Source organism: Zootoca vivipara, chromosome 2 (assembly GCF_963506605.1).
Source record: "Zootoca vivipara chromosome 2, rZooViv1.1, whole genome shotgun sequence".
Lineage (NCBI taxonomy): Eukaryota > Metazoa > Chordata > Lepidosauria > Squamata > Lacertidae > Zootoca > Zootoca vivipara.
Window position 1 is genome coordinate 59,925,806 of NC_083277.1, and position 20,648 is coordinate 59,946,453.

A 20,648-nucleotide genomic window follows, 5' to 3' on the forward strand; every position below is an offset into this window, starting at 1 on the left:
TTCCAAATGTACAGGCAAATTAGCTAGTCTGCTTCCCCAATATTTGTTCTGCACAGGCCTCTAGAGGTTTGTTAGTTTAGACATCACATCAAACCAGTTTGAAATATGTTTTTTAATTCTGGTTTACTAGCCAATTTCAAACTACAGCTTGTCAGTTTGGACATCACACCAAAACAACAGTTAAACCTTTTGTATGATGTTTGAATTGAATCACTAACATTTCCTGTGATAAATGTGCATTGTTTACAGATTCAATAACTGGCCATATAAATGCTTAAAATAAATAAATAAATAAATGGGTGCAACAAGTAAAAAATGACTATCGATGACTTACCAAGAATGAGTGTGCTAGTACAAACTGTACAATTACTCCTTCTCTGGTGCAAGAAGGAACAGCAAGCAATGCAACTTAAGTTTGTCATTATGTTTGAACCAGGATCATGATGTGTTCTTCCCCCCAAAACAATATCAGCAAGCCAAGAACAAATATTGGATTTGTTATTGTGGTCTTTTCAGAAGAAACAAGTGACAACCCCAGATTTGGACGTAGCAAAAAGCTAATGCTGCTTATTCATGATTAAGCCACCAACCATGGCTTACCATGATGTGCAATTTGGCTTTTTGCCATGTTGTTCCACTATTCAAAATCTGCTAGGTGTTTGGGTTTTTTGGTCATTAGCTACTGTCTTTGTCCTGTTTTTGGACACTGAACTAGCTCTCTTCGGTGACATTGTGGTAGATGCAGTTATGTTAACTATGTTGACGGTAGATGATCATCTCTCATTATATCTTCAGATGTCACACAATCTCAGTATAAAATCATCTATATTGTTTTTATCCCATTTTTTGGAATCTGAACTATGCCTCCTTGGTAACATTATGGTAGCTGCAGTTAAGTTAACTATGCTCACGGTGGATGGTCATGTCTAATTATATTTTCAGATGTCCCACGACCCCAAAACTTTGCGCTTACCCTTTCAGTGTCCTGCTTCCCCCAAAGGAATCGGCAGGTTAACAGGGATGGTCAAAATTATAAGGCCATACAAGAAAAACATAGTTAATTGCATCTCGGCACAATGGTGAAATGAATAAGGAGCAAGAAAAGTAAAGGACAGGATATGAAAGTGCAGGAGAACAATTCTGCAACCCATTAAAGTCCAAAATCTGTTCTCCCAGGAAGGAGAAAGTTGCAGGGAGCCATGCTGCTCTGACTGGAAACTGAACGAAAAAGGAATTGTTAGTAAGTGAGGACAGTTGGAAGAAATATTTCACATTTTTACTCTTGGGATGGAGTTGGGAGATATTTGAAATGGGACTAAAACATACAAAATGTTAAAACAGCTTCCACAAATGAAAAACCTTTCCATATACCATGGAAATTAGTTCAGGACAGCTAGGATCCAACAGACTGTTTAACAGGTTAGGACAGGCATAGGCAAACTCGGCCCTCCAAATGTTTTGGGACTACAACTCCCATCATCCCTAGCTAACAGGACCAATGGTCAGGGATGATGGTAGCCTCAAAACATCTGGAGGGCCGAGTTTCCCTATGCCTGGGTTAGGATGATCAGTGACAAACCACACATACATGCTGGTGAGGGAAACCACTGACTAGATACTTTACACCAATGACAAAATCCAATGAAATAGTTTTGCATGCAGAAGAATTACTGCTGGCGCGATAGGACTTCCTCCCACTTTCCTCCCTCTGTGTGCCGTCCCAAATCTGTTCTGGAGAGTTGGGGGGAACTTCAGAACAGCTTTAGTTGGTGCACGGGCGTTGAAGAGAGGGAGAATGTTCCATTGTGCAAGGAGATGTCCTTGCTCTGACAGAACCTTAGCTTTAATGCTTTATAATGAATACAACCTTCAGAATGTTAAATAAATATGCACCCAACGGACACTGCTATTTTTTGACACTGCTATCTCTGTAAGGGTGATTACTTCCTATATACGATTACTTCGTGGACTTGCCTTGCTCTGAATCCAAGCAACAGTGCATGAAACAAGTTTCACATATTTGGCTTGTATTCACGGTCATTTCATGGAAGTCACAGAATGACGGTACCAGCTTGTGGAGTGTAAAAGAAACGGAAGGTGCTGTCCAACACATACCAGTTGAGAGATGTGGAGCAATATTTCAGTAAAGGTGGTGTTTTCGGCAAAGGTGATATAGAACAAGTTCTTGCAACACATTTAACAGCAGCCTTTAGAACTCATGCATGTAAGTGGCCATACGGATGGCTGCTTGAAATGCAACTGCGCGGAGATTGCTGCACGTAGCTCCATTTCAAGAGGCCACCATGCATCATCTTGCATGTGTGAATTGAGCTGGGAGATCACCAAATGAATATTCAGCAGTGTACCCATTTAAAATGATCCTCGCTAAGCAATGACTGATATGCTATCCAAGGCAGCAGAGCCATGTTGTATGCATACTTTTGTGTTCAATGTCCACTTCCATGTCATCAATTCCTTTCAAAGAGATTGCAGCTTGAAACAGTGGGTTTCACCTTATATTTCTTTGAAAAACCCATTTAAAATTCCTGCATTACGAGGTTGACCCCCTACTATCTTCCCTGAGGGAAAAAAAGTAGTCTGTACCGGACAGATAGAGAAAGCAGTGTCCATGCTCTGGAGAATTTTAGATCCTATTGAAAAATGCGGATAAAAACTACCCAGAGCAGGCACACCTCATTCACATCCACAGCATAACCATCCATAACTGCTGCATTCATGCTCACCAAGCATAAAAGCATCCAAGAACAGGTGGCAGACAGGTAAGTACAGACACTGAACTTGGCATTCACAAATATATTCACAATACATGCAATCACACATGCACACATTCTTGCAATCACATAAGCACGCTCCATATACACACACACTGATGAGTATCAAACTTGCTCCAATTCTCATGGACATCCATCAGTCTGTAAAAGTACAAACAAACCTGTATGCATTCAGATACTGGCATCCATACATTCATATCCTTTCTAAGCACAGACCACCAACATCTGATGCACACACAAACCTACAGTCACCTACAGGTATCCTAAAGATATACCTATTCAGGCTTACAATTTATGAACAGCATGTACATAGATAAGCATAGATATAGATGTGTATGGCAGCCTTCCTCAACCTGATGCCTTTCAGGTGGTCTGGACCAGGCATCCAAAAACTTCGGCCCTCCAGATGTTTTGGACTACAATTCCCATCATCCCTGACCACTGGTCCTGTTAGCTAGGGATCATGGGAGTTGTAGGCCAAAACATCTGGAGGGCTGCAGTTTGGGGATGCCTGGTCTGGACTGTAAATCCCATAAGCAACAGCAAAATGGTCAGGGATAATGGAAGTCGTAATTCAACACCTGGAGGGCACCAGGATGAGGAAAATTGACATAGGGTACCGGCAAGTCTGTCTAACTAGCGAGCGTTCTGAAGGTGATCCAGAAAGTCTTTGCAAGATTAGGTATGGAGACATAGTTAGTAAGGATCGGGCCCAGTCAAAAGCTAGGGCAGGAATGAACACAGGTCTTGCCTGGATTGTCTCACATCAGTGCGTCTGAGACTAGTTTGGGTGAGATCATGTGTCTGAAACAGATGAAAGGAGGAAGCACTAGCTAGCAGGCAGCAGACAACTCTAGGAAAGTAGTCAGTGGCAAAATCTGCAAGATGCGGGGGAACTATCAGTGAATACAGATGTCACTCTAATAAGAGTCAGAGTTTATTGAGTCCAAAAACTGCTCCTTGGTTGTGCTGTTAAAAGGGCACAGCCTTGACTCGGTCAAAATAGGGACAGAACAAAGAAGGATAACTAAGGTTCCAAATCAAGAACTCTTTTTGCTGGAACAGAGAATAGCTTGGACTAGTACCAAACAATTTATTTCAATGGGTTTAGGTACACCTATAGGTAATTTTGCACAAGATTGGGGTTTTCGCTCAAGGTACAGCAAGGAAAGGATGAGAAATGATGAACCCACACACATCTAGCCTCGAAGAACTCACTACTACAGAGTCACACTCAGTAACACCATCACATGGACACACACACACACACACACACACACACACACACACACACACTTGCAGGCACCCATGCACAGACCTCACACACAAGAGCAGGAGAGTTGCAAGTGTCTGGCAACTTCCTCTCTTGACCAGGACACACCAAAGCCAAGAGACATTATGGCAGGCACTCACTTGGATTTGTTCTCCTCATAGTGAGCACTGGTCTTAATGTATCTGGCCAGCTCTATCTGCATATCGCCGAATAAAGGAACCACCTGCAGCTGCTGGAAGAAAAAACAAAAAATGGTTTAAATAAGGCAGAGAGGCTCCCTTGGGTCTGAGAGAGCAATACAAGAGATTGGGGGAGAAAGGGGTACTTAACCGCCAGAGATGAATGAAGTTCTGGAACAGTCTTCCCAATAACTTCTGGATGAGCAAAGAGCCTTATTGAGTAATGAATTGCATACATGAGTTGTTTCAATGACTCAAACCAGATTCACGCAGTAAAATCACCATGATGTGATTCTTGACGATCATTTTTGTGTGGTGATCATTTCTTCTGAAGATGTCACCTACGTGGTGAAATCTAACTACATCCTGGGGAGCATTCAGTACCCCAGTAAATATTCAGAACTCACTAAATGGGAGCATATGACAGCTGACAACGAATAAAACTACTAATCAAAAAATCAATATGAAAATTCAGCCTTGAGATGCTTTGCCCAAACAGACACAGCAAAAAAACACATAGTAGGGTAGCAGCTATGTTCTACAAGAGAAAGATTATCATCATGCCTTGACCCTTTTAACAGGAAGTGTCTCTTTAAACCAATACTTTCTGTTGTTCTTCCTGTGATGGTAACAACTGTAGTGTGGGATACATTTCTTCCCTAATATTTTGTTTGCAATTTCTTCTCTCTTCTTCCAAAGTGGTACAAAGATCGGTTTATGCTAACTGTATTAAAACATGGACAGGAATTCAGTGGGTTTAAATTTCAAGAGTGATGGCTGTAGATTTTTGGTGCTTCTCATTTCTGAAACACTGCATCAGAAATTAGTTTCTGTTTTATCTTTTGCTGGATACAGGAGTCACTCTGTCATTTGCACGCCTGGGAGAAATAGAACATGCAAACCAGTAACAACATGTAGATCTCACCCATATGTGTGTGAGAGGGAGCTCTGGAATTCATTTTGGAACCAGCCCACAGCTTCAAAGGATGGCAAGGTCAAAAAGCTTGCAAGTACCTTAAATGAAAACATTCACTCCCTTCACTACTCAGGGTCCTTGGCAGTGGACCCTGCTGGTGGGAGTGAGGCTATGTTGATAAACAGAAGCTACTATCACAAACAGATCAGGTTACATCGTTCAGCTGGTAAATGAAGAGTAATATTGTCACATCTGAAGAGCAACAGATGGTGTGCAGCCAAAGGGATGCAATTAAGCTAAAATGAACTGCAGTTCTTAAGTTACACTTCATAGTGGAACACAGTTTTCTTAATTAGCTAGCAACAGCAAGCAGAGGTCACAAGCTGGTGAACGTATCTGGCAGTGGTGCCCGTCAAGCTGCTGTTAAAGGGGCAGATATTTAAACCCAGAGGTTTAAAGGTTGACAATCCCAGTTTTCCTTCATCGCAGAAATAGTGTGTGGCTATGAATAAATAGTACATTTCCAAAGCGATGTGATGGGGGTGAGTAAAATGGGAATAGAAAACCAAGTTATTTTGGAACAGGCAGTGAAAACTGGATAGGTTTTCAAAGGCAACAATGGGGCCCAAAACACATTTTTAAATAAAACTTCTCTTTAACAGAAAGTTATTTTTTTTCTGTCACAACTGGTGGTGTGCAGCAGCTGTAGTCAGCAGACAGTTGGCCTGTCAGGTCCCCATCCCCCCACCCCACGCCAATGCCTCAGTTGTAATAACACCACATCATGATGTAAGGTCACTCCGAAGGCACTGTTGGGAGGGGAAACGGTTTGCAAACTCCATCCCAAAGAATGAACAGCACAGGTTTACAAACAAGCTTTGGCTATTTGGAGTCACTGCACTTCATTCTAACATTACCTAAAATTACAAGACCCTCCATGCTGCAGCTACTAGGAGTGAAATTCCTTTATGTTGAAATTTATTTTGAAAAAGTTAAGTTTTCCTTTGTTCCCTGTGCATCTCTGTTGTAACCACTACAAGATTGGAGGAAACATGTTAACTCTGGGAACAGATGGAAAACATAAATCATGACGGGCTGAAGTTCTTGGACACATTTTTGCCACATGTTTTCAGTCAAGTGACTCCCCCTACACACATTCATTACCCTCACAATATAGACATCAGCCATGAGAACTCATTTTTCATACAACACATGAAGCAGATTTCAGAATTCCAAAACATGGTTGACAGAGTTTACAAGTGGTCATTGGGTCCACTCATGGGATGCCAGTAACACATATAACAATTGAACTTGTTTAATATATGCTGCCTGCCAAATTTTGTTGCCATGTTTGAAAACATATTACATGTGACAACATCGAGGAGGAGAGGCAGAATTTCAACGAAACGTTGCTTTCCAAGGAGCACCTCAACTTTGCTCTTCCTCACTGAGTCTGCCATTTTATTTCTCTCCACACTGGCAGAGCAATAAGGCCATTCTAAAAGCAGTAAGGCACCACTGGCATTTTTCAAAAAAACTGAAACTGGTGTCTTGGTTACTGAAGAGGGCAGGGTTTTCTGAAGAACTGTTCTTTGGCTCCTCTCCACAGTGACTTGCCTTCTGCTTGAGACACATCATATGATCTGCATTGCATTGGTTGACATTTGTGGGAAGCCAGGGCTTGGTGGGCACATTATCTAGCCTGCTGCCCCCTTCCAACTATTATGCACCTGTAGTTTTTGTTACAATTTTTTGAGCATGGATATTTGCATGGTGTTAAAATACTCAACACATTTGGAAGGCTTCATTTACAATTGTACAGTACTGACTCCAGCACCTCCCGCCTGCCTACCTATGTAGCTATATAATTCCAAGGCACTTAAATTCACCACTCATGGCAATGAAAGCATTGTTGATAACACAGAGCACAGCATTTTCAATAGGGATGAGAATGGATTCTCACTATGTCAGCTCACAGCTTATACGCTGTGGGCACAATATCTGCGTGTAAGTGGAGTCTACCTGTTGCATAACATAGGAACAGATTGCCCTACCCAAGATAAAGTCTGTAGCCATGCTGTAAAAATGGAACATGAGTACAATGACTCTGAAATGCTGCAAATATGGACAGTTAGCAGCACCAAGACCATATTCCTCAAAGAAAAGTGATGGAAATGGGAAAGAAGAAGCAGGTTGGGACTGCAACTTTAGCAAGCATTATCCAATATCACAAACATGGTATCAAACAAAAACTCAGCTGTTCAGCTTACTGTAATGTCAGATACTGAAGATTTCCAATGCAATTGCATTCCAGCATCTCAATCTTTCACAAATTGTGCTTGCTTTGCCCCTAGACAGATATCCCAAGCAGCATGACCACAGATTCCTTTGGAGACTATCTTAAGCCAAAGCAATGTCAGACACTGACCTTGAAAAACTTGTCAATTTTACTGAGGTTGATTCTCTTCTTGGCATCTAGCTTGTAAATGTTACTGACATTTCCGTCCATGAGATAGAGACCAAAGCCCATCACCTAGCAGAAAAATGAGATAAGCATAGAGGTCTGGTGGGAAGAACAGTGATATTTTCAGGAAAGTTATAAACTAATCCAACATCACAGCTAGGGATGTTTACGGCTTATCAATTCCAGTTTTATTTCTTCTGAAATTCATTAATAATCATAAGAAGCTGCCTTATACTATGCCAGATTATTTGTGCATCTAGCCCAATATCATCTACTCTAACAACTCAGGAGAGGGAAAGGTTTTTTAAAAAATAAAAAATGGTAATGCTAGAAATAGGTCTGGTCTCTGTAATGAGGAATGTTTCCAAGATACACTAAGTTGGATTCTTTTTATATTAAAAAAAATGGGCCAACCTTTGCCTTTTGTGTGGCTCGGAAGCTTAGTTCACGGGTAGAATCCTAAACTTGAGAAGAAACATTTCACACCACTTGAAGACTGGACTTTACTCTTTGAGGGTACGTGACTTACTTTTCTATCCCACTTTTCAGACAGCAATGGTCTCCCAAAGCAGGCACATATAAATTGCCTCACAGGACGTCAGTGGGAACTGTTGCCTGGCAACTGGCAGCTGCAAGCAAGGGAAGGCCTGCCTACATCATGGCCTGAGTGAGTGCCAGCTGCTCAAATCCACTCTCTTGCCTTAAAAGACACCAGTTGCCTAGTTGGCAGGGGCCTAAGGGAAGCATCAAGGATGAGGGAAGGAACTTGTGGGGATACGATGTTATTTTTGTACCCGATACCAGACCTGAATATGGTTTTTATTGTGAGAAATCTTATGTAAGCTGCTCTGAGAGTTTGTAAGAGCTATGAAGTGGGATGTAAGTATTATTATTATTATTATTGTTAGTAGTAGTAGTAGTAGTGGTAAAATATGTGGAAGGAAGAAGCATTAAGCCAGGCACCCCAAACTTCGGCCCTCCATCTTCCCCGACCACTGGTCCTGTTAGCTAGGGATCATGGGAGTTGTAGGCCAAAACATCTGGAGGGTCGCAGTTTGGGGATGCCTGCATTAAGCTGACTCTGCCAAAGACTTGATCCCATTTGCAAATAAAGGGCTGTTGTGTCTTCATGGTGAAACTTAAGCCTGAAACAATATGGGTTTAAAAAAAAAAAGTGGAAGCAAAATGGGGAGGAAAACAACCAGGAACCATAAAAACGTTTATTTTTAGAACAGGTATCACAATGAGAGGGAAAGATTAAGGGACAGATAACCCATCTTTGGAGAGAGGTGAAGAAGTTACCTTTAGGAGCATATGCTTCTCACTGGGTGTCAAGTACATCTTGTTTTCGTAGTAATCCACACAGATGTTCACAATATCAGCCAACAACTCCTCGTAACCTGGAATGACTTCTAGCTGCTGATGCAGGCACTTAAAAAAAACGTAACAACCCACAAGACCTTCAGTAATTTCAAACAAAGGACAAACATAAACATGTTTCAAGACTGTGAAACTTAATTTAATTACTTCAGTGTAAAGAGCCAATAAGTATTGGTTATGGCCTTTCCAAATAACAAATGCAGGTACAAAGGAAATGTGGTGCAATGGTTAGGACAGCCTTCTCCAACTTCGTGCCTTCTATTATTATTATTATTATTATTATTATTATTATTATTATTATTATACTAAACTCCTATTAGCCATAGCTAGTATAGCCAAAAGTCAGGAATGGTGGGAAATGTAGCCCAAAACACCTGGAGGATACCAGTTGAGAAGCACTGGGACAAGGATTGGAGAAACCCAAGTTCAAATCGTTACTCAATGGGACACCTTGGGCGAGTCAATCTTTCTGCACCTAACCTACCTCACAGATTGTTGCAAGGATAAAATGTGTAATGGGGGTGACAACAAACTGACAACAATCCTAGATCAAAGGCCTCAAATAGAGGTCAATTATTTAACTTTGCTAAATTATTTAACTTTAATTATTTCAGTAATTCTAACTTGTGTTCAAGAGGACAGTCTATGACTTAAAAACAGGAATTGAAGCTTTATACCCCACAGAAAAAGCAAAACAATAGTAACTTCACTGAGCACATGATAGGAGAAAAAAAAACCAATAGAAAACTACCATACCTGTGTGATCCTGTTATGATTTGCTAGGAACATGGAAAGGTTCTGCGATTCCTGAATAGACTGGGGATCAGCCATTTTCCTCAAAAACTGGGCTGCTCTGAAAGACAACAGAAATCCTACCTTGACCAGGGTATTTCCGTACATACTATGCTAGTTTGTGGCTATGTAATACTGTATGGGACTGTAAAAAGAGCCTTTACCATAAGGGTAAGAGAAGCATTACATTTCATTATCTTTGCTTCCCTAAAAATTGATTTCTACTGCTAAATATTTCTCATAGACTGCTGGAATAACACAAAGGTCCCAACAAGTCACCCTCTCAGAACAGCAACAATAAAAATGCACTGGCATCCACCAATATCACCTTTTGTAGGCAGAGTGGTCGTTTTTGACACTGCACTTCATATTTTTCAATTCATCCAGGACAGCAAACATGTTGATAAACTTTCCCAGTGTCAGTAGATACGCTTCAGAAACAAAGTCTTTCCTTCTCTCTGCATGACACAAACGTTTTACCTCGCCGCAGAATCGCTCAATGGCCTTTCTCTGGAACACAGCAACAAATGGGTAATTCAGAGGTGGGGTGAAATGGGAAGGCCTTGAGCAAATAGTTGCTGAGAACAGTCTTGTTCTGACTAGGATCAGGATCCCATCACCTGTTCTTTCCCCTTTTCAGCCTCATCATTACCATGTTTCCACATAGCAGTTGAAATAATTATTCCAAATATTGACAATTCAGCTTTCTCGACCAGGTAAATTCAAGCAGCAAAAGTGGTTGAATAGTATGTATGTAGTTAGTTAGTAGAGATAGATAGATAGATAGATAGATAGATAGATAGATAGATAGATAGATAGATGATAGATGATAGATAGATGATAGTCTGAAATAAATAAATATCAACTCAGCAAGCAGCAGGGCAGTTTTACCTGCTGAGATGAATAAAATGTGAAAATGAAATGTTAATGTTCTCTTCTGCTTGTGTCCTGTAGCTTTTCAGGTAGAAATTGCAGATCTCAAAACACACGTTCAAAAATGCTGACAGATAAGCTTACAGGAAAGAAAAGAAACCCACATTTTGTGCTTAGAGCAGCATACCTGAAGAAGAAAATGGTTCTCAGACCTGACCCTGTTTTGTGCATGGGCGTAGGCAGGGGGGGCAGCTGCCCCCCCCCGAAGCAAAAAATTATTGTATTTTACAGCCCATAACCAGCACTTTTCCCCTCCAAAAACTGAAGTGGGAAGTGGAATGATGCATATGCTATGGTAATATATCAGTGGAATCATAGAATTGTAGTCGGAAGGGACCACAAGGGTCATCTAGTCCAACCCCCTGCAATGCAGGAATTTTTTTCCTAAGGTGGGGCTTGAACCCACAACATGGTTGAAATATTATGCTGATATGCAGCAACGCCTCGGAGCCGTCGTGACTGCGGCCGTGCCTTGCCTCGCCCTCGCCCGCCCTGCCACCCCCTCTCGCCTGCCCAACCCTCCCGTCCGCTCCAGCCAACCAGAGTAGCCGCCAACGCTGTCAGCCCCAGAAGCACAAGGTGGCCGCTGCCGCCATATCATCAGGCCAGCTGGCCCTGTAGCCCCGCCCACGTTCCCACTTTGTGGCCCCGCCCCTGAACGACCATGGCTTGCCCCCCCCCTAGTTTTGATCCTGGCTACGCCCCTGGTTTTGTGTCACAAGTAAAGACCCAAACTGAATTTGAGAGACTAAAACTTTGCCCACATCAGTTATGCAAGTAGTTTGTTGACTCAGCGGGGGGAAGGCACAGACAGTTTTGAAAATAGTATGGAAGGGGTTCAACGCTGCAGGAAGGCGATCATTCCATCAAGGCAAGTGTTTGGGCTTGCCAGATGGAACAATCCCCCCCTTCCCCAGCCCTGTGCAAGGACTTCTGCTGGCAGGACTCATTAGTTGAATCCCACCCAATGTGTTTGTTCTGCTACCAAGTTGAATCAGGTCAACTAAGAACTTAAAATAGGTCAGCTATGTGAATGAAAAGAATAATGTTACATTTTTGGCAAATGTGCCAAATTTAAAGAAGGCACACTAGTCTCCCACTTCCCTGCAATGAGATAAGGTGAACTAAGGCACATTCCTAGAAGCCTTTTCAGCTTTACTCTGCAACATCAAGAGATCATATTGAAACACTGGAATTTTGAAGCTCCCCCAAAACCTACCTGAAAATACATGAACTTCATGAGCTTTGTAACTTCTGGCTCCAAGACTTCCACAGTCTTTTCATAAATCTCAACCCGATTTGGCTGTTCGTTGCACTTTACCTGAAGGACAACACCTATTTTCATTAGTTATCCTAATGGGACAGATGTTCTGCTTTTTTATTTTGACAGCAGTGTAACAGAGATCTGTGATTAGGAGTGGCACCAAGCCAGATAATTTCAAGGGCATTTTCTATATAGTAATATGTATCAAATATTATATTTGGACAGCAGGACACACTTTATATTTGCTTAACATTGTATACTTCTTTGCATATATTAAATGACTAGCTGAAGAAAGAGATATTCTGGTGCACTATGTAGTAGGACAGCCTACACCCATATGAACCTGCCAGAGCCCAATTGGCTTCAAAGGCCCTGTTCTCTGTCCTGACACTAAAGTTAATCATGTTGACAGGTACTAGGGAAAGAGCCTTTTCAGTGATGGCTCCCAGGGCTAGGGTTTTTTGCGCCCTAGGCAAGATCACCTTCTGGCGCGCCCCCCCTCCATTAGTAAAAAATAAAATAAATAAATAAAAATAGAAAATAGAAAATAGAAAAAATAAAAATAGAAAATAGAAAAAATAAAAATAAAAAATAGAAAAAATTAAAAAGTAGAAAAAATAAAATAAAAATAAAATAAAAAAACAGCTGAGAGGCGCGGCGAGGTGGCCCCAGGCTCACACTCCCCGCGCGCCTCCGGAGCTTCATACAGGGAGCGCAAGCCTGGGGCTGCCTCCACTGTGGCTGTCAGCTGTTGAGTGGCTTCAGGCCGCTCTCCGGAGGCACGCACACACCTCAGGATAGCGGCCTGAAGCCGCTCAACAGTGACAGGCACGGAGGAGGCAGCCCCAGGCTTGTGCTCCCCGCGCGCCTCCGGAGCTTCGCGCAGGGAGCGCGAGCCTGGGGTTGCCTCCACTGCGGCTGTCAGCTGTTGAGTGGCTTCAGGCCGCTCTCCGGAGGCACGCGCCTAGTTCGCCTAAATGGACGCGCCGGCCCTGATGGCTCCACAAACTTCAGCAATTACCTCCCCCAGAACTCTGGCTGGCTTCCTCTCTTGTGGCCTTGAAGCGGCACCAAAAGCCTTCTTATTTATTCCACCAAGCTTTATTGATGGTGCCCTATATAGATGTTTATTATAAGCAGTCTTGTGAGTGGTTGACCTAATAGGTGAACTAGAAGCAGATTGAATAAATACACATGAAGCCTCTGTGAGGATAACTGAAGTGTAGCATACACTGCATGCCACTTGGGCAGAACAACATTCTCAAGAATTTGTGCACATTTTTTTCTGTCTCTCCATAAGAGTCATTCCCTTCATCAGTATGATCTGGTGGTCTTTTAACCTGGTTTTCATAAATTCGCCTGCAATATGCTTCAAGCAAGAAACTAGAGCATGTGATCAAAAATTCATGTGAAGCAAGGAAATATTCACCTGGGATTTATAAAGGCTAAAGGGATAGGGACACATTAGTCAAACAGCAAAGGATAACCCTTAGGAGAACTGCATATTGATCCAGCCTGGAGTCCATAATGGCATCAATACCAGCACTCCTTGCTGAATTAAGAGTATTTCCCAGGCTGCATATAGAGCAATCTGGTATCATACTGAATTCACACTGAAAATGGTATTTATAAGTTAATCACAATAGCCCAGAGGAGGCCTTAACAGTGCTTAGTGCAATGCTATTCTCTGTGACCTATATGGCATTTGGAAGCTTATGCTGATTTGTGTTTAATATGGGCATCTTAACGAACACATTGGGAGAAAATTTGGATCCCCAGAAGACAAGCTCCTGACTCAGTAACAAAGGCCCTTAAGAAGATAAGAAGAGTCTGTTGGATCTGGCCAATGGCCCAATTAGTCCAGTATCCTGTTCTCACAGTGGCCAACTAAATGCAAGCAAGTCCTAAGCACAACATCTCTCTCCCCTCCTGTGGTTTTCAGCAACTGATATTTAGAATGGAGGAAGAGCATACCCATTATAGCTAGTAGATACTGATAGCCTTATCACCCATGAATTTGTCTATTCCCCTCTTAAAGCCACCCCACCCTGATCACACAAACTCAGAACCTCAGCATCACTTCGTGAACATTTTGATGGTGAGAAGATGGAAAACGTGTATTATCCTCAGCAATATCCCCAGACCCAAATCAGGTTCTCTGCAATTCTTCTAAATATTTTCATCCCTTGTTCCCCCTGGACTGTAATTTCTGTCTGAGTGGGCTGGGCTTGAGTCCAACCGTACATCTTACCTGGGGAATGGCCCTGGAACAGCTTCTCCAGGTATAAAGCATCACTGCATATTCATGTCCTTCCTCCAGCATTTCATTCTGGAAGACAGGCACACATTTTGGCAGAATGGCAGTGCTGGTTACACAGAAAACCAATTACACTTCAACCAAGTGCACACCGAGTCCCCTTTAGTGTAGGCAGCTGTGTATAATCTATAGCACTTACCATGCTTGAGTGTACTGTAGCTTGTTCAATATACCTGGCAATGCCAGTTACAAAGGCATTTCTGTCTTCAAAATTGGTGTCAAAGTTGGCCTGAGAGCAAATCAAGAAGCAAGGGTTAATGCCGCTCGCAGTTAGAGCAAGTTCACACACAGAGAGAGTAACTCTTATTTGATAGCTGGAACACATAGATTTATTATGCAGTCACTACAGTGTCATTGTCTTTTATCACCACAAGTAATTAATCAACAAGGGAAGCCATAGTAGCAGGTTTTAATAAACCATATGGTGTGGTCATTCACAAGGCAGTAGCCAACAGTCTGGATGAGTGAATTCATGCTTATTTGATCATTACTGTGCTTAGAATGCACACCTATAACCAATACATGTTTCCACAATACAGCATGGAAAGGGAAGCAAAGGGATCATAGCCCTGTTTGAAAGATAGTCAATCAATCTCAGGAAGGAAACTGTTATACAAGAAAAGGTTCCCGTGCTTTCACCAGGGTCAGGGTCAGTCAAACATTCCCCACAGAAAGCATGCAATATGAGAGAGGGAACACACACACACACACATATGAAGGAAGAATACTGAAATTGCTATTAAGGTCTGGAATCTCAGTGGTATAAGGTCTCTTCCACCTCAGTCATTTTTTATTATCTAAATAGTCAAAACAGAAAGAACTTGAGGCATAGGACTTAATCGCCCTCAACTTTCCTCCTCCACCTCAACCCTTCAGCTTCTTGCTCCGTTGAAAATATTTAGACCAACACAGGAAACAACTTCCCTGATTTTTTTGTGCAACTCCTTGTGGAAGAATTTGTTATTAAAAGAGCATGGTGTAACATCAGCTGGTGTAGCACTGACCACTTTTAGCAGAAGATTACACTGGTTGCACCACGTGAAACTTTGGGTCGAACTTGGTAACAGACGTGAGCAGTGGATATGCTACTTTGCATGTCTGCAAAATACTTCACTACAGCCTATTTTCCCCTGAACCTACGAATGGTACTTCCATAATGAGTCAGTGGCCATATTCACATATCATGTGAAACTAGGGATAGGGAATCAAATCAGGGAAGTGTACAACCCTAAAGGTCCCTCAGGTTAATTCCAGCCTCCTATCATGGATCTCCAGATGTTGTTGGACTACAATTCCCACATCTGGGAACTCAAGGCTGGGATGATCTGGTTTAACACTATGTATTAACATAGCCAGTAGTTTTCTATGTGCTATATAAATATACAATACAAAAATGGAAACTAAGGATCAGCCCATAATCATGGTCAGCGTTCTGTTGCTGCTGTGATCTTTTTCACATGCCTTATCCCATGCTTTCTTCTCAACCTGTTGAGAACTTTATTTATGTCAGCCATTGGCCATAGCAACAACAGAACATTGGGATGTACACAGAACAAAATAAAAAGAAGATTATATAAAACACAGTTTACGGTCATGAATCAGCAATCAAATAGTGGACCTTATTCTGATTGCCCCAGCTAGAAACCTTGCAACCCTTGCAGTTATCCTTTGTTGCTTACTGTATTACATATTTCCCCCATACAGTCATACCTTGGTTTGCGACCGCAATTCGTTCCGGGGAGCCGGTCGCTCCCTGAGCGTTTCTGCGCATGCAAACGCTGTGCAGACCCCTTCTGCGCATCCGCGCACCACGGAACCCGGATGTAAACACTTCCAGGTCCACGGCGGTTGCAAACCGATCGGTCGCAAACGGAGGCGGTCGCAAACCTAGGTATGACTGTAACAATGTTTTCTCCTTGACTTCATAATACCATGAACTTCCGAAATGAATGGCAAAAGCATGCAGGCCCTAGAATAAAATGTTTGAAGACCTGCTGTTTACCTGGTACATGATAGACGATGGAGGTGGCTCGATGCATGGCTGCTGATCAGGTAATGGCAGCTCCTCCAGCAGGTCCACATTGGAGAGAGCATCCTCCAGCGTTACGTGAGTCGTCATGGCTCCGGGCTTTCAGACTCACAACTAAACTCAAGGAAAATAAGATTATGTTAGAGAACCAGTGCCAGAAAACTTAGGGATTCAGAATAAATGGAATCAAATTAGACAATAGGCCAACATACAAACACACGTCCCATTAAAACCAGTGGGAATTAAGCAAGATATAACTATGCCAACCTAGCAGTTTGAAAGCGCGTCAAAGTACAAGTAGATAAATAGGTACCGCTACAGCAGGAAGGTAAACAGCGTTTCCGTGTGCTGCTCTGGTTCACCAGAAGCAGCTTTGTCATGCTGGCCACATGACCTGGAAGCTGTACGCCAGCTCCCTTGGCCAATAATGCGAGCTGAGCGCTGCAACCCCAGAGTCGGTCACGACTGGACCTACCGTGGTGGTCCGGCGTCCCTTTACCTTTAACTATGGATTAGAATGCAGACTGGGCTGTAATACTATACATAAAGGTAAATGTAAAGGGGCCCCTGACCATTAGGTCCAGTCGCAGACGACTCTGGGGCTGCAATGCTCATCTCGCTTTACTGGCCGAGGGAGCCGGCATACAGCTTCCAGGTCATGTGGCCACCATGACTAAGCAGCTTCTGTCGAGCCAGAGCAGCGCATGGAAATGCCGTTTACCTTCCCGCCAGAGCGGTACCAGTTTATCTACTTGCACTTTGACGTGCTTTCGAACTGCTAGGTTGGCAGGAGCTGGGACCTCCCCAATGTTCACCAGGCCAACAACACACCATACGCTGCTGAGTAAACTTGCATAGGACAAAGCTGCATGGCTGCATTTCCAAAGGGAAACCGCCTTAAGATAGCCTGCTGGTAGCCCACATGTGGATCGTTGAGATCATTAGGAAAACCACGTTGACTTGATTGGATTTACATACACAAGCAGTTAAGACAAGGCTACAACATAATCATATGGTGGGCAGGTAGATAAATGTTTTTGTCTTGAGAAAGAGAAGAGAGACACAGATGAGAGGTACAAGGATAATTTGTAGCTTTCTAGTGCCTTGTATATCTAAAGACTACCTCTGACTACCTTCTGCATGTCATTTGTGCAATGGTAACTTTGTAATTTGGTTACCATAATACTGGCCAACAGCACACCATAACTGTGGTGTAGCTGCCTTAAAAATCATTGCCTCACTGTCTTAAACTATTTCCACACACAAACAGTTCTGTGTAACGCCCTGGGAACTCTGCTCTGCTTTTAAAAAATGTACCAACTTTATAATTTCATGTACCTACGGAGTCCCCTGAGTATGGAGAAACCAACCCCCTGTTTGTCAGAAGAGAAGTCCTCAATGATAACACTTTCACAAGTGACACCCAGAAAACATTTCCCTTATTTTGCAGCATCTTTCAATAGCTTCTACTTATCCACTTAATTCAGCTGGACTGATCATGTGCTTCTTTTAATATTCTGTGTACTTTGTTATTTTCCACATCAGAAAAAGGAAACAACCAACAAATGTCTACAGCACTTGCACAAGCACCTGCAGTGGTGGGAAAGTGTGGTTATATCTGCAAAGGAAACACAACCTTGAGAGAACATGTGCAGATTCAGTGCTGCAGATATATTGGCATCATTACTCAATAAAATAAATGCCTCTTCTACTTCTGTTTATGGGGTTTTATCATTGAAGTTTGGCCTCTGTCAATATAACCCAGAGGCCGACATTACCGAATAAACTAATTATTATTCCTGAGTCTGTAAAATTCTGACAATTCATCCGAACACACTATACAATTGCTGAATTATCTTTACATTCCCATGGGGCATTTTAGATTGGATCAAACAACTAATTGATTCTTTAGAGGACAAACTACATTCTCTGAAGTCTACTGAATGGGGAATAGGGCGGGGAGAGATGTGCAAAGGTGTCTATGTATAGCAGAGGAATGTGTTTCTTCCCCTTGCATCAGGGTACATGGGGATGGGCATTATGGATGTCCATTTATCTTTATTTATCTGTGGATCAGTAGGCCCTGAAAAACTGCAGTGTTCGTCAAGGTGCTGTTATTTAATGTGCGTTATAATCTCAAGTACGGAAGCGACAACAGATGGACACAACGATCAGATGAGATAATTCTGAAAAGGTCCTTATGGCAAGTGTGATAAACAGCTGTCACAGCAAAGCAGCTGCCTGCCTAGGCTTTGTGGTCAGAGTGATTTACAAGAAAAGATTTCCAGAAAGAAGAAATATGGGTTACACACCAACTATTGTCGTTTTGAAGGAGCTGAACTGAAACTCCTTACACATTCATAGAACCCAAAAGCTTGCATTTCGTTGCCCCTGGGAGCAAGCCCAAAGGAAGGCGGAGTAGCAATCCTCTTGAGGAATGCACACATTATAATAATATTCCCTCAGAGGTACTGAAGTGAATGACTCTTGTTTATCTCACTGCAGTCTTGCATGAAATGAGGTTATATCCCACAGTTCGATTCTTCTCTCACGTTTTTATTCTGTGCATCTCAGGGCTGGTTCAGACCTACCAATAAACGTGCAAACCTGGCATTGAGGTTTCCCTGCCAGGTGATGTGAGGTGATGAGAAAGTCCTATTTAAGGTGCCTGATGTGTGTTAACACTATTTTGAAGTGTTCAGCAGCTGGAGAAGAGGGCTGGAGTGCCTGAGAAAGTGGCCATTGGTCTCTGAATTGGAATGCTGCATGTGGACAAGAGCATCTCTTTCTGACATGAACATTAATTGTTTTGGTCACGCAGAGAAGCTTGGAAAACAAGAACAACCAATTTCTTGTAGTTGCTGATCATGCCATGTTACGTAACGTCTGCAGCCTATTTATAATAGTCCCTTTGGTTTCTGAGGATAAGATACACGACTAACAATGCAATCCTAATCAAGTCCACTTAGAAGTCTTATTGCATTTAGTAGAGCTTTCTCACAGGTAAGTGGGCTTAGGACGGCAACCCAAGTTTATCTTTACAAAACCGCTTTAGAAAGCAAAATATCTTCAGTGCAAACTCCATCCCACCTAGCAGATTTCATGCTGTGCTTCAGCTCCACACATTTCTTTGTGCATATGCTCATGAAATGAAGGAGACGACATGTGTGTTTAACGGCTTCATGACCTGGAGAGGTTCAGCAGGCGTGGCTGCTCCTGTCACTGCTGGTTGTTTTGAGATGCTGTTTTCTCTGAGGGCGGAAGTTTCACTGGCTGAGTCTCTATCTGAAAATGCTGTTGAAAGTAAAGGAAGCTAGGGCAGGTCTGAAGCTAGAAAGCCTTGCTTACAACATGGCTGAGTATTGTTCTCACTCAAATATTGCTTCTTACGAAAGTTTAGCTGTAGTATGGAAAGGGGAAAGGATGTACTATTCCCCTCAAAAGCAGCACAATTGTTCATGGATACCATTACCTCAAACAGACAAAAATATTTAAATGAGAATAGTGAAGCAAAATATATGCATACTCTACTGCATAATTAGAATTGCCAGGGTTTTTTTTTCCCTGGCTTGGTCCCTGTGATTTTAAGAGCCATATCTGGCATGCAGAAATGTTAACAGATGAAGTTTTTCCCACCATTTAATTTCCCCACCAAGAAAAATTACCCCAGCAAAGTATCTGTTCCTTGGGCAGCTGTTCAAAGCACAGGAGCCCTTTCGGGGTGGGGTGGGGGGTAGATGGCAAATCTACCTACAATCGTTTCAACTTGTAAAAGCTTACACACTAATCTCATGTCTTTTCCTTTTCAATTCATGATTTTAAAGAGAGATTTTTGTTGCTATAATGGCAGAATTATCAAGCTTTCCCACATGAGCCAAGAACATCTGCTACTTAGTGCCGCCGCTGTCATCTTCTCCGCAGCCATAATAGCCAAAGAGTTCCTTCTGTTTTTCCAGTGATACTGCAATGGGGGTCACTGGGTCAGTGATCCTCAAAAGGTCAGCATGGGGTATTAGCCAACAGAAGCCATCTGTGCCTCGTGAGTTTATATGGGACAGAGTTGACAAAGCGAGTGTTCAAAAGAGAAAACAGGATGGGGTGGGAGGAATATAAACTGTACTCTTTGTGGTTCATGTATAGGTGCAATACTTCCTGCACTGTCATGCCTGACCAACTACTGTTACAGCACCGAGCTCTCAACAGATAACTACTTTCTACACTACCGGTAGAAGTGGATTGCATCAGCTAACTTGAAAGAGGGGACTTTTTTAAACACACACACACACAATGAGACTTTTGACCTTTCACA

At 42.5% G+C, this 20,648-nt stretch overlaps 1 protein-coding gene across 2 annotated transcripts in view; it reads right to left on the minus strand.

Moving 5' to 3' along the window:
* The window catches only part of CYFIP2 (cytoplasmic FMR1 interacting protein 2), a 70,011-nt gene that overhangs the window by 41,109 nt on the left and 8,254 nt on the right, over positions 1-20,648 (minus strand). For both annotated transcript variants that reach the window (XM_035105751.2, XM_035105753.2), the window contains exons 2-10: positions 16,313-16,453; positions 14,450-14,539; positions 14,245-14,322; positions 11,949-12,050; positions 10,125-10,306; positions 9,761-9,857; positions 8,927-9,055; positions 7,589-7,693; positions 4,206-4,297 (exon numbers count right to left, since the gene is read on the minus strand). In XM_035105751.2, the coding sequence (XP_034961642.1) occupies positions 4,206-4,297; positions 7,589-7,693; positions 8,927-9,055; positions 9,761-9,857; positions 10,125-10,306; positions 11,949-12,050; positions 14,245-14,322; positions 14,450-14,539; positions 16,313-16,429 (992 nt within the window). In that variant the 5' untranslated portion in view covers positions 16,430-16,453. The remainder of the gene's footprint in view (positions 1-4,205; positions 4,298-7,588; positions 7,694-8,926; positions 9,056-9,760; positions 9,858-10,124; positions 10,307-11,948; positions 12,051-14,244; positions 14,323-14,449; positions 14,540-16,312; positions 16,454-20,648) is intronic.